Source organism: Bidens hawaiensis, unplaced genomic scaffold, assembly GCF_021521415.1.
Source record: "Bidens hawaiensis isolate Kalapana, Puna unplaced genomic scaffold, B.hawaiensis_p1.1 tig00013245_1, whole genome shotgun sequence".
Classification (NCBI taxonomy): Eukaryota; Viridiplantae; Streptophyta; class Magnoliopsida; order Asterales; family Asteraceae; genus Bidens; species Bidens hawaiensis.
Genome location: NW_027492119.1, coordinates 418477 through 433417, shown reverse-complemented (window position 1 = coordinate 433417; position 14941 = coordinate 418477). Strand labels below are relative to the sequence as shown.

The 14941-nt window shown below is 35.3% G+C and overlaps 1 protein-coding gene and 1 pseudogene across 1 annotated transcript; both read right to left on the bottom strand.

Annotated features, from left to right (window-relative positions):
• Positions 1-2653: 2653 nt before the first annotated feature.
• On the bottom strand, positions 2654-10085 carry LOC143543677 (uncharacterized). The gene is made up of 14 exons (XM_077035945.1): positions 9795-10085; positions 7819-7980; positions 7658-7723; positions 7435-7578; positions 7234-7347; positions 6940-7041; positions 6680-6865; positions 6510-6599; positions 6301-6435; positions 6108-6230; positions 5436-5521; positions 4746-5358; positions 3959-4036; positions 2654-3869 (listed from the first exon to the last, which is right to left on the bottom strand). The coding sequence occupies exons 1-14, from the start codon at positions 10035-10037 to the stop codon at positions 2856-2858; spliced, it is 3156 nt and encodes a 1051-aa protein (XP_076892060.1). The 5' UTR covers positions 10038-10085; the 3' UTR covers positions 2654-2855.
• Positions 10086-13350: 3265 nt separating this feature from the next.
• LOC143543663 (kiwellin-1-like) lies at positions 13351-14728 on the bottom strand (annotated as a pseudogene).
• Between the last annotated feature and the right edge of the window lie 213 nt (positions 14729-14941).

Below are 14941 nucleotides of genomic sequence, written 5' to 3'. Positions count from 1 at the left end.
CTCAATGGGTTCTCGTAAACCCACACCCGAAAACGTAGATCCGCCCATGACATACATACATATGCATTTACCTTGCGAATTTACTAAACTCTGTCACGTGTGGTACACTGGTCACTAATCTATAATCAATATTGCAAACAATTTGTTTTTGTGTATTAGACTTTATATAGTCAATTTCGTCTTTTTGTAGTACTACTGACATTTATAGGCATAAAGATTATGCATATGTTTTTGTATGCCTATTACAAAATGGCATTCAAATTTTGTAATGCAACTCTTTATTGCTGCACATGTAGGGATTTTAACCAATTTTGTATTTACACTTTATTTCACGGCACATGGTCAATTGTATGTAGCTTTATTAAGAGCGAAGAGTGAAAACGGTGTTAAAATGTTTATGTTAGATAGACAAAGTAACTTTACAAACAAAAAAAAAAAACAAATGATTTATAAGAAAATATGTAGTAACTTATGAAGATTATGTTTGACACTTTTAAACTTTGTTTGTAATTATTCTAATATGTAAAATCATGTTTTGTAACCTTTTGTCGTTGACTACTTTCTTTCTGTATTAATATGAATTGCATTTATAAATCATGTTTTCGTCTCAATTAAAAGATTAGAAAATTGTTGTCGTTTGAAATTGTATATCAGTTACTTGACGATTACTATATTTCTACCCGTGTCGTACATGGGTCAACAACCTAGTTTATAGTAAAGCATACAGAGTGCATTTATGTCGTAATTAAAATAGTTTAAAAAATCTGTTATTTTGAAATGTGAATCTTAATGTTTTCATGTGCTATCACTGGAGAGCCCAAATAATGGTGTACATCTTTTCAGGTAGTGAAGTCAGTGCTTTTGAGAATGTAGTTCATCAACGTATATAATAGTTGTTCAGCTGATTTGGCTTCTCACTTCTCTTAATGTCATGTTTACTCATACTTTATAACACTTGCAGGTGATGCAAAACATAAGCAACCTTAATGATAGGAATAAGAAGACAAGTGCAACTGCTCTTAATAATAGTTTTTCATGGGTTCTTCTACAAAATGCTATGTGAAGATTCGTTCTTTTAGCGGCAACAATGAAACCAATCACGTGAAGAAGGCTTTCGATTGTTTGTGGTTTGAGTTTCTGTGTTTAGTTATATGTGTTTCAAATACAAAAGATGTATTATCTATTTAAGTGGGTTGGACCAACCGCCGCGTGTGGGTTTATATTAAATCGTAACTTTCTGTTAACTCACAAAACAATACTGTAGATGAAGAATAGTTATTTTATTGTTGTTTGTACAACGTACTATTGTTGGAATCATATGTTCACGCCACGTACCGTTACGCACTTCTCCAAATAACTACTTTCCCCGTCTCATTATTTGATTATTTAAGTTACTAATAATAATCACAAACTTAAAATAATAATACTCTCTTGACATATGGTTAAACATATTTACTAAGGTTGTTACAATTTGGAGATTATTAGTCAGGTCAACCCGGTCTAAACGAGTTAATTTTAATAAGGTCCATCTTGGTTCAAGCCAAGAATGGCTCACAACTAAATAGGAACTAGCCTTTATTCTGGAAAAAAAAATGATGATGTTAGTTAAGACATATGAACCCGGACACGACCGTGTATTTGCGAGTAAACTCGAAACCTATCTAACATAGCACGCGCCGTGAAGCGCGGGTAATAATACTGGTTTATGTTTCAAAATCCAAACTTTCATAGATTTGCAAAGTGCCCAAACCCATATGCAAATGATGTCTAAATGCCTTCAAATTCTGTTGACCGTTATTGATACCGATTTAACGGCTTTACACAATAGCTCGAAAACATTTTATCATAATATCAAATAACCAAAACCGAAAGCTATGGTCATCAAGCCATCAAGCTTCAAGCTTTCAAATATCTTTTATTAAAACATGAAAAACCAACCAAACAAAAGATCTAACCAACTAATTTTTATAAATAAAAATAAACATTAGGGCCGAGCTAACTTAATGGGTCATATGCTCCTACATCACTTACGGCATGGAATAACTAGTATAGGCCCATGGTGATGCTTGCTAAACTAATAACAATCAATCAACAATGTACAGAAATATAAATATTTGTTCCATTGCTGCACAAAGAGACTAATTGTGCATGAAATACACTCACCGTAAACTTTTATAGGATACAGTAGCACTTCGAACGAACCATAGCCTTGCTTCAATGATCGTTTGTTAAAACAGTTGGTGGAAAAAAAACCATGTTGATTAAGGACGAAGCGATATAGAACAGAATAAACTATTCTTGTTATCGAGTGAATGAATATGGATGGTCGTGTTATGAAGCCGGCATGATTGAACATGAAAGCAAAGAAACAATCGGCCAAATGTAAATCATCAGGTTAATATTAAACAAAAAAGATAATATAAATACAAATTTACAAAATTACCCTCATACAAGTGGCATAAGAGAGAAAGTTAACCAAGTTTAATGATATTGTTAAGTTATCGGATAAAAATGGAAAAAATACGAAACTATTAAGACTAAAAACGAGAGAAAAATTTTGGACTGAAACGGGGAATCTGAGCAAACGTCAGGGATAAAAACGGTACTTAACTCTTAAATAAATACTTAACAAGACAAACCAAAACCCCAACAATTTAACATCACTCCTTAATCCTTAAAACCAAAACCAACAAACCAAACAGTCACTAGAACACCACACAAAAAACAAGTTTCTTAAGTCATTTACAAATAGGATAAAAAACCAGCATTACACTATTATCAACCTATATCACCTAAGTTCTCTACACACGTGACACAACTACCAAACTTCATACTCCGTGAACTTACTAACCGAGTCACTGTTTCTTGAGAACACATTTCTCATAAAGTGCCACAAGCTCTTTCTTGTTCGGGTTCTTCAACTGAAGCAACTCGGCCCCAAAGTTATGTTTCGTCAACTCCTGTTTAAGTTTCAAAACTGTAAACTTGGTATGATCTTCGGTGTTGGCGTTACTATTGTTCTCTTCATTATCCTCTGTAGAAACAAACTTTAAAGGACTAGTTGTACTCTTGGTTCTTTTGGTTGACCTTCTTCCGACATCAATATCCATATCTTGAACCGAATCGGTCCCAAATGTATCTTCAACCCGACCCCGTTTCCCATGTGAAGCGGTTTTCAGTTTGTTATCCAATGCAGACTCGTTTAAACGTACCGTTGTCATTTGCTGTTGAAGCGAGTCGAGTTTCCCTTGAGTGGATTGAAGTTGAACCGAAAGCGCTTCTGCCCGGTTATTCGCCTCTGCCCGAGCTGCCCGTTCGGTTTCCAAAAGCGTTTCGAGAACTTGAACCGTACTGGCCCGTTGCTCATTGTTTGACTGTAACAAAGTTTCAATCTCTTTTTCCCGTTCACCGACTCTCGCTTCCAACATTTTGACTTTAGATACAGCTTCCCTTTCAGTAGCACGAAACGTTTCCAGTTCATCGATCAGGTCTCTCGTTTGTCTTTCTAGGTTTTCGATGCGTCTCTCTGCACGTTCGATCTCGGTCTGCCGTTCGCCTGCTAACCGTTCGATCTTGCTTTTCTCTTTTTGGGCAGCGGCCGCTTCTGCCCGAGCGGCATCAGCTAACTCTGTTGCTCGTTTAGTTTCCTTTTCAGTGTTTCTACATCGTTCTTGAACTTCTTCAAACCGTGCAAACTCGGATTGATATTTTTTCTCGAGATGAATCTTTTCTTGCTCGAGAATGTGTGCTTCGCGTTCGTAAGACTGAGCTTTGGCGTTAGCGTTTTCTAAACGTTCACTGAGCTCCTTGAGTTGACTTTTTAATGAATATATGTCGGAATCATAGTTCTTTATCTTTGACTCGGCGGTCTGTAGAAAAAGAAAGTGCACAGATAATTATATAAGCCATTTAAAACTTTTAAATAAAATAAAATATACAATTCTATAAAGGATCATACCTTCAGTTGCAAGCTCAAAGTAGTTACACATTGCTCAGCGTGTTCAAGCTTTGATGCCCTATCTTTTAATTCAGCATCCTGCAAAATCAAATCAAGCTTCAATGATGATATAGAATAAACAAACACTGATCGTTTCCATTTCAACTCGTTTACTTGTAAAGGGGTCAATTTGGATTTCCTTTTTTTTTATCTGGCCATCTAACCGATTATGGGTCAACTAGGATTGAAAACGAATTAAACAAACAACCGAACACGAACAATTAAAAGAACGGGGTTTTTTTTGTTCGTGTTTGTTTATTAAGAAAACGAGTGTGTTCATGTTTGCTTGTTTATAGTATAAATGAATGGTTGACGAACATAAATGAATGAATGTAACTGAACATTAATGAACAAACATAACCAAGCAAACACCAGTTAGAAGTAAATGTCAACATCAATCTGTTACCCCTTAAAATACATAAAACTAGATTATTTTATAGTTGGTGATAATTAATTTTGTAAGGCAGACTAAATTATAATGGTCCTAAAAAATGTGTTTGTGTATATATATGAACAAACTTATAAAAATGTAACCTAACAAACATAAACGAGCATACATAAGCAAACGAGACTTGTGAGCATGCTCATTCGTTTAGCCTACTAACAAGTTTTAGAAAAATGTAAAAACCGCCAGAACAGAAAGTCTTTGCTGGTCAACCCAACCCAGCACGTTTCCATCAGCCAATTTAACCCGTTACACAAAGTCACAAACCATATAAAAACATATGATTGAGAAAGGAAATATCACCTTATCGGCCAATGTACCAGCAAACTCAGCTCGAAGAACATCTTCACGTTGTTGTGTTTGTTTATTTGACCGATCTTGAACGGCAGCAGCTTTCTCAAGTGCACTTTTTGCTTCTCTAACCGCCACATCATACTTTCGTTTCCACTCCTCAGCCTCTTCTTGAGCGGACATCGTTTGTTCACGTGCAGCAGCCAATCGGGCCTCAGCAGCACTGCTTCGGGCCTTTAAGTTTGCCACCTCAGACCCAACTTGGTCTTCTATCGCCTTTTGTTTAGATAAGCAAACTTCATACTTTCGTTTCCATTCCAACGACTCGTTTTTAGTGGTTTCCAATGTTTTTGATAAACTTGAGCATCTTTCTTCTAATGAGCTTGAGTTTTTTTGAAGATTTGTTATTCGGCTCAGGTAATCTTGTGACAGTTTGTTCTTATCGTTTATTGCATCTTCGTATCGTTTTAAGTAGTCGGATTTGTATTTCTCATTTGCTTCTAATTGTTTGTTGAGTAATTCCATCTTGTCTTCAATCGATCGGCATTTTAGATTGAGGGAAGTTTTTTCTGATGCGATCTGATCTATTTGTTTCTTGACAAGATCAAGAATTGGGCCTTCCAAACTTCAAATTAAAAAAAATAAATGTTAGAATATGGAGAACTGTTAGCATATTGAAGTCATTAAATGTGGAAGACAAACCTTTGGCGTAAGAATGAAGTTAGTTTTTGCCATTTTTCTGGACCGTGTGAAGTTGATTCATACTTTGATACAAGTTTATCAAGAACCTGTACATAATCATGCATATCACAAAGTTAATTAAATGCATGTCCTCTTATCCTGCTAATAACTGAACTAGACTTGTAAGTTGTACATAATCATGCGTCTAACTTTGAACAAACGAACGAACACGAACGAATTTTCTTGTTCGTGTTTGTTCGTTAAGAAAATGAATGTGTCCGCACTCATTTATGTTAGTTCGTTAATATTCTGAAAGAAAGGTTCACAATCATAAACAAACGAGCATAAACATACACCAATAAAAATTAAACATGATTATCCAAATTAAAGTCCAAAAAACAATTATCATTGGAACATTTTGAAATTCAACAAAGGGTTCTAAAATATGAAACTTAAATTGATATTTAAATAATATTAATATAGTAATAAACAAACGAACATAAAACAAACATTCAAGAATGTAGATGAAAGAATGAGACATATGTTCATGTTTGTTTGTTTAATTATATAAACAAAAAAGCTGTGTTCTTGTTTAAATGAGCGAATATATATGAACTTCCCGTATATTTGGTTCATTTACAGATCTAAACAAAACTAATAAAAAAGGTTGCTTTTAGAGTAGTATAATGATACCTTCATAACATCATCTAACTTTGTTGAAGGAGACTGACACATTTTTCTTAATTCCTTTTCCATGCTCTGTATGGCATTCGAACATTGCAAGTAAGCTTCCCTAAACGCATTCCTTTTATAATCCTGCAATAAATTAACAGTCAGTAAAAACATGACAGTTAACGATCTTACAAAAGCATCATAATTTAATTACCTCAAACGCCTTTCGCAAAAACATATGTAAACGTTTTTCATACTTTTGTCTAGCAGAACCAGCTCCCACTGCAATGGAGTTAAAACTTGCCACCGCCTTCTGAACAGCTTCTTCGTGTGCTTCTCTCATAGCAGCCTACAATAACTCATATTAATTGTCTGAACATCATATTTTCAAAGGAAAATAATAAAAAAGATAATAATTCATACTTCCTCAGGTGGTATTGTACGGTCAAAGATGGACACATAAAGTTCAGTAGCAGAATCATATGCCCTTTCACACTCAGCTTCTTCAACACTCTGTAAATAAAGATAATTGAGAGTTGAAACCTTCATCCCATTTATGAAGAAAAATAAAGTCCAACAGAATAAAAGTCAACCTGCCATGAGGAAGTTATAGTAGGCACTGCCCCGTTATTAAGAGCATCTAGAAACGACTGAGTGATACGAGCAAAAATGGGCCCAGTCATAACTGCAGACCCGACTTGTTTGGGCCTGGTCCTTTCAAAAACAAACCTTGTTAAGGCATCAAGTCCGGATTTGAACTCGGGTCTCATATTGTCCAACTACATATCACAAACAAAATATTACAACTTTGTAAAATTAGATTATTATAATAAAAAAATTACATGTCACGTACCGGAATTTGATCAAGTCGCTGGAGATCGTTCTCGTTGTTCAAAGGTCTAACAAGAGTGAAGCAATCTCTATCGGGAAAAAGAGCTCGGATCGATTCTCGAATCTAGAAATTAGTAAATATAAGATAGTAAGAATATAGTGAAACATGTGAAACAAATAACTAAGACCCCATTACATCATCTCAACAATTATGAACATACACCATATATACATGTGTGTATGTACATACATCTACATGATACATATATATAGTAAGTTATATAGATATATACAGATTATGAGTTTGGTAAGTAACCTCATTCTTGGCAGCAACATCTCTTACACCACCAGTAACAGGCCTCAATGCAAGCTCTAGATAGTCACGAGGTGTTATTTTCCTATCGTCCTCAGCTAATTCCAAATAAAAGTCCTGCAAGTTGCATTGGAAACAAACATGTACAACAATAGTAACTCCTCATGTACATCACAATAATCTCATGTGAATTTACTCATTTACCCTTAAAAGCCAGACAAAGATTGGAGAAAACTGGCCAAGTTCAGAAGCTGTGGTCTTTCCACCAGAAGCTCTTACACGAATATGCTTAGTCATTTCAGTAACAAGAGAGAGGCGATCAAGTGCAGCCTCATCAATACCTCCCATCTGTATAAACAAATACACAAAAACATTAGCAATAAACAAAAACAAGTAAAAAGTATGAATAAAGTTTCAAGTTATCAACCTGGTTGTATATGAACATGCTTGATAAGAGAACAGCTAGAGAGAAGATTTGTGTACTGTAGGTTCCCTGTTAAGAATAATAGTAACGAATACAAAAACAATGAAGCAACACAGAAATCTGAAAAGGATGAACAATATACTTTACAAATAAGTAAATCTAACCGTTTGATCATAAGCATCTATTCCTTCGGTATCTAGCAGTAAAAGACTGTATTCAGTGCCATCAAGAGCTGTTCTCTTTATAGGAGTACTCCAAAGCCAAAGCCCTTTTGTACATGGTTTATGTGTTGATGCCACCTGGAATCCACTACTCCTTCCAAGAAGCTACAGCAATAAGTGAAAAATAAATCTATTAGAGCAATAAACGAACCAGCTTCAGTGACATTTGCAAAATTTAATCTTGGACTTCTTAAGCAATAGCAAAAGTTCATAGTTAACTTTAAAGAGAGAGTTTGGTAGGCTTCTATTTAGTCCATTATACAGACCAGATAATAACACAATACTTCCTTTACATAAAACCACCAAATGAATGGAAACATAAAAGAGATGAAGACTTCAAGAATCAAACTTTCACAATAACTGATCATATACATTATACATACATTAAGACAATAGCAGTTTGCTTCCAGAAAGCTGGAAATTGTAATAACTATACATAATTAACTTGCAATTGCATAAGAAAAGAAAATGCAATACTTCCTTTACATAAAACCACTTAACCACCAAACAAATAGAAACAAAAAAGAGAGAAAGACTTCAAAGTTTCACACTAACTGATCATATACATAAATACATTCAACAATAATTTGTGATACCATACAACCTTTTATTCCAATTGAAACTTTACACCAAGATTAACATTTGACAAACAGACATGACATTTATGGCTCCGTACATTTGAAGCTGCAGAAAATCTAGAACTGCTGCAATTATACATAACTGATTTGCAATTATATAATCAAACAAGAAGCCACGAATTATTGTAAATTATTATAAAACAACAGTTAACAAACCCTACAAATTGGATCATATTTTGGCATTGTACTCCAACTAAACAATTTCACAAGCAATGATTCCATCTAAAACCCTAGCTTTACAATTACTATTAGAACCGGCTTCAGTAACATTTGCAGAGCGTAATTTTAAACTTGTCCAGCAATAACAAGCTCATAGTTTAAAACTACAAAGACAGCAATTTCATGGATTCTATTCATTCCATTACACAGGCCAGATAGTAACATAGTAACATAACACTTCCTTTACATAAAAACACCAAACAAAATAGAAACTAAAAAAAAATAAAGACTTCAAAGTTTCACACTAACTGATCATATGCATACATTCAGATTTCAGACAACAATCTTTGAATTCACACACTTTTCCCTCCTACTGAAACTTTAAACCAAGACTAATATTTGACACACAAACTTTACAACTGATCATATACACAAACAATGCATTTGTAGCCTCATACATTTAAAGCTGCAGAAATACTAGAAACTGTAGCAATTTTACATAACTAATTTGCAATCATACAAGCAAAAAGGTGTCATAAACTATTCTATACTCTAATGGAGCTACATTTTACACAAAAACACAAAAATCATGCAATAATTTAACAATTTTTAATGTACTCAAACTAAACAATTCCATAAGCAATGATTACACCTAAAACCCTAGCTTCACAATCACTAACACACAAACAAACTACACATCAAATATACGCCAAACATGAAACTAACAAACCCTAGGTCTTTCTAGTACCTGATTCAATATAAAACTCTTCCAACTGAAACTTTTGACCAAGATTAACATTTCACAAACATCGTGATTAATGAGCCTCATCCAATTATAGATAACTGATTTGCATCTATATAAGAAATAACGGCGTCGTGAACTATTACATATGCTTATAGAACAACAATTAAAAAAAGGCTAGAATATTATTGCATACCAATCAACCTATGCCACTAACAATCGAAACTGGATACTGATTTTACCTCAAAACTAAATTCAAAACAGCAAGTGTGCTACAAATTAATCAATTCTCCACAATTCATAGCAATGTACTCAAACTAAACAATTCCATAAGCAATATCAAATTAATAAACCCTAGGTCATTTCTGCAAAAAAACTACCTGATTCAGTATAAAACTCTTGCCCTGGCGAGCCCGGCCGCAGACCGAAACGATGCCGACAGGCTGTTTAACAAGCTGCAGAACGGAAACGGCTTCCGGATCCATCTGGAACTTGCCTTTGTCGTCACAGTACACCAGGCGGATAGGTCTGGCCGGACCGGAGGTTACGGCGGCAGTGGATGAAGAAGCAACAGCAGTTGTTGACGGTGAGTCATCGGAAGAGCCTTTGCCGAAGAATCTCATCGCCGATCGAGTGGTGGTGTAAAGTGTTATGAGTTGTAATTGCTGTGAGTATGGTGGCTTTTATATTATTAAAGGTTTGGGATTTTGGGGATTTTGAATCGGAAGGCGGTCGGAGGGAAAAGGTGGAGGATATTATTATCGAGGAAGAGTAGTGGATCGCACGCTAACGTGTTATTATCGGGTTAGATGAGACCGGCTCGGTTTTGGTTATTTTGGTTTGGTGCGGTTTTAGGCTAAAATCAAACAGAAAACTAATATTTTCGTTTTTTTCAAAATCATTCGGTTTTTTCGGTTTTGTTAATCGAGCTAGTAATTTTTTGCTAAAGAAATTTAACAACTGATATTTAAAAATTGCGCCTGATATTTTTGAAAAATTTTGATAACTAGTATAATATTGTACATTTTAGCGTGGATAATATTAAGAGCTAATAAACTATACTTACATTTAAAATTATTTAATATCATCTAAATCGATAAAACATAATTGATTAACGTTGAAAATTAAACCAATATACAAGTTTATAAATCATAAACGATATAATGAAAAAGTAATTCCACAAATAGGTTTTTCGGTTCGGTTCGGCTTTTTACAAAACACTAAACCGAACCAAAACCGTTATTTCGGTTTTTACTAAAAGTCAAACGGAACTGTCGGTTTCTAATTTGGTTTGGTTTTTTCAATTTGAATTTTTTTTGTGCACACCCCTAGGTAACGTGACACATTTCGAAACATAATAGTTGGATTGGGTTCGGTTAATCCGGGTCATTTTTTTAGTTAGTCTACCTTTGATCATTTTCATGGGCCTTATTATTCAACAAGAACCGGTCTAGTAATTCACAGCAGTAAAATTTTGCTATCACTAAATACGTGGTAACGCTCACTCACGGGGTGGACATAGGGTTAGTCACGGACCTGTTAGTGGATAATAATTGGAATGGGTTTGGTCAATGGGTCACACGCCAATGGATCCACTCACTCATGGGGAGGGTTAGTGGATCGTATACTAACTCGGTTTCGGTTATTTCAGTTCGGTTACATGATAAATCCGAAAGATAATAATTGGATCGGGTTCGGCTAATTCGGGTTAAATTTTCAGTTAATTCACGTGTACGCATCTTAAAGGGACTTATTTATAGTCAGTCACGAACCTGTTAGGTTTTTTTAACAGAATTGAAAATTGATCGTTAAGGTCCCATGGATAGAACCTGATACGAGGTACTTTACATAAGACCTATGTAAGGGAGTCAATCCTAAAATGAAGGGTTAAGAATCGTTTGTACTCAACATCTAGATTAAAGTTAAATATCCATAAATCGGGCTAATATGGTTTTGGGATTGATAATTGTGTGGTTGTTAGGCTCACTACTTTTTCCGAGTGTAAACCAGAAACCTTGTTGATCATGACTAATGACGAGTGTTGGAGATCTGGATGGATCACACATCCTAACATCTTAACTCTCTCCAAGAGTCCAAAACCTAAATCACTCGACTTGTAAACCACTACACTCCATATACGAGGATCCGGATTTTAACCATTTGTCCACTTTTCCCAAATCATTACAAGTCCCAAGGAGTCTAGTGCATACCACTTTTCTAGCTAAGCATTACCTAAACTAGGACCTGGGCAAATCAAGAAGCTAAGCTCTAGGGGTGTTCAGCAGTTCGGTTATCGATATATTCTATTTGTTCGCTTATGAGCTTGTTTTACCCTTAATCGAAAATCGAACCTAACCAAATTCGGAAAAGGGGGAGTAATAGAACCGTAATAGATCCAAATTTAACTCAGTTTGGTTAAAATGGAACAAATCAATTCAAACCATATTAATTGAATTCATCCCAAACAAAACAAAAATATGTTTGTGTTCAGGATTCGGACAGTCGTTTGGGTTCCGTACTACATGAAAATATTCAAACAAACTCAACATATAGATCCTAAAACCAAACGTTAAAGACCATAATAAACATCAAAGCCGAAGAACCATCAAATAGCCTTAAATATACGACCAGGCAATACAACCAGTCTAGCTACCAAATAATAACCATCCAAAATGAAAAATCGAAATATGGACATGGACTATTGGATTACATATTAGACATGGAATTAAAGAATATTGGGCCAAATACAAAATAATTAATATAGTCAATATTTTAATTGATAATTCGGTTAAACCTAATGAATCGAACACCCTAAGCAGCGTCAAACACCAAAATAAAGCGTGAATAGTAAACATATTAACTACCATTAAAGACCATTTAATCGCTATAATACAACCCCTAACGTTCACGTTATATTCATTCACTACTACCTAGTTACTTTCAACACACACTATATTGATTCTTAGGCCGAAAGGTAGTCACAGAATATCCCCTATCATGTGGCGAGCTAATTACGTTGTTTCCTCTTAGCAGACACATGTCCGAAGGCTTCTACGTTGATGCTGATATATAATCGTGCACCTTTCAACAATCACGTCATTCATATGAGAGCATTCCCTTCCCTATCCATATCCATATAATACACTAAAAATCATTAATTTTTCTCTCTTCTTTTCAATTAAATATCTTTTTTTTGCCTTTATCAATATCTTTCCATTTCCAGATCATATTAAAAGATTATACGATGTGAAAAGTGTAACTCTAAATTTAATTTTCTCACATAACATATTTTCTCACCTCTACACGCAACAACTCATAGCCATACCATATAACTTACAAATTCACTCGCAATATTATAAGGAATTAGCTTAGAAGACTCTGATTGATCTAAACTGTCGGCTTGTCCTTTCACACACCCTAATAGAAAGGTAGGGACCACCCGCTAGCTCCACACATGCTAGTTCCGCACCTCTGGGCGTGGTCATTACGCTTGCACATGTGACCACGTTTTCCGGAGTTATCATATCACCTTATTTGGTAAGATCCAAGATCCCAGATATACAAAAGACACTCAATGACTACGTCAAAGAAAAAAACCTGAACTTATCCCTCCCATCCCACATACATCCTCATTCCCTTGGGGCACAGGCCCAATGCTACAGCCTCCTTCCATACAGTATCACCAAGCATTTCTCTCGCCTAACCCACACTCCCACTTATTGCCTTTCCCTCCTAGAGTACTCCAACATGCTTCAACTCCGCTACCGGGTTCAACCCAACACTCCTACTTTTTTCCAAACAACGGGTTGATATGTTAGAATTACTCATTTGTAAGCTAATGGCTAACTATCATGGTTCATGAATCACAAATGTAAGGTGTTAGAATCACTTTTATTCAAAACTTTTCTATGTTTCTTTCATTTTCTTATTTTTTTAACTAACTTACTTAGTTTTCCTTTAGTTCCCGACACAAACACTTTATATAAGTATCTCGAGGGCCCTTCGTCTACTAATGACAAATTATTACCCAAATTACTCACTGAGCGCAACACAAGCTCTCAACATATAATGCATCCGATGTTCTCTCACTCTACTTAATCCTTGCCTCATTCCAACCATCACGATGCCACCTGCCATTACTAGCATACAATCTTTTGTCCTAATTTTTATTGAGATTACCTGTGTAAACAAGATGTAAATCTATCACAAACAATCATAAAAGATTGATAGCGATACTTTGTATATGAAAATCTTTTTCTTGTAAATGGTTTTTCTTGTTTGGTTCTCTTAAATCAGTTTCCATGTAAGTTTCTTCATTATATTACCACAACAAGCAAATCAGGCGGGTGATAAAACTTGAAGTTAAAAATAATAACTCATTGTAGGTTCTCATAGCCATGTTAATCATGGGCGAAGGTTTGTGGAGACAACTCAAGCTTCGCCACTGGTGCAAATGTGTTGTGTGATAACATCAACAATTCAATAATTCAAACGTACAAGAACCCATATTATATAACACCAATTTGAACATGTATAGACTCACGTAGTACATATATTCACCTAGAAATAAAAGGCATAACAACTTTTTGACAATTTCAAGGAGAGTATATATTACTCTGACTAGGTGATATCCAAATTTCCCCAGTTATCTTATGCGACTCCTAACGCTTTCCACACAGCTTTCGAAGCGTCAACAATATTATCAGGGCAAGGTGGTTGATAGTCATGATCATCATCACAACCCATAGTAGAGTCACACTCATCCACAACCTTAGCTTTCACGCTCCTCCCATTTCCGTTAATGGTAATAAACTTATGGCACCTATCCCCTCCCTTGTACCATTTGGTTGATAGTGCCACAACCGGAATGTCCTCAGAGTGGTATTGGTTGTCACACTCCGAAGGCCCCCACCATCACCTCCTTTTTGGAAGCTGTTTATGGTAAGTTTTGCTTTAGTAGCACCTGTCACTGCAGGGGAACATGTATATGTGGTATAGAACTTACCTTGGACACAACAATCTGAGTCATTCTCTTTGTTGCATTGTCCAGGAGGTGGTTTTCTTCCCCGGATACCGCCACTCGGTTTGCAAGTCTGAGCATTGATTTGATTAGAATAAGTTGCTGTCAAAAGAATGAGTAAAAGAATAAAGTTGAACCTCTTCATTCTCCTTTTTAACTTGTGGTCTCTTTTCCTGTGGTGTTTGATGTCTAGCAAGGCAAGGTGATTGTGGTTTTATAGGGATTGGCTAAGCAGCAAGACTAGTTTGCAGTCAAACTTCTTTTACTTGAACTAGTTAATTATCAACCTTTGTTAGCAGCAATCTATAAAGTATAGAGACAATTCCCTTGAACATTTTTTTTCACTTCTCTAGAATAATAAAATAATGATGAATGTCGTGATTGCCGTGTCGAGTAATCTAAAAATAGACTAAAAAGTTGTCTACTATAGAGTTGGTATAATTTTATCTTGTCTTAATGTCTTGTATGGAAATTATTTTCCAAAGTACAATTGTGTGACTACTAAAT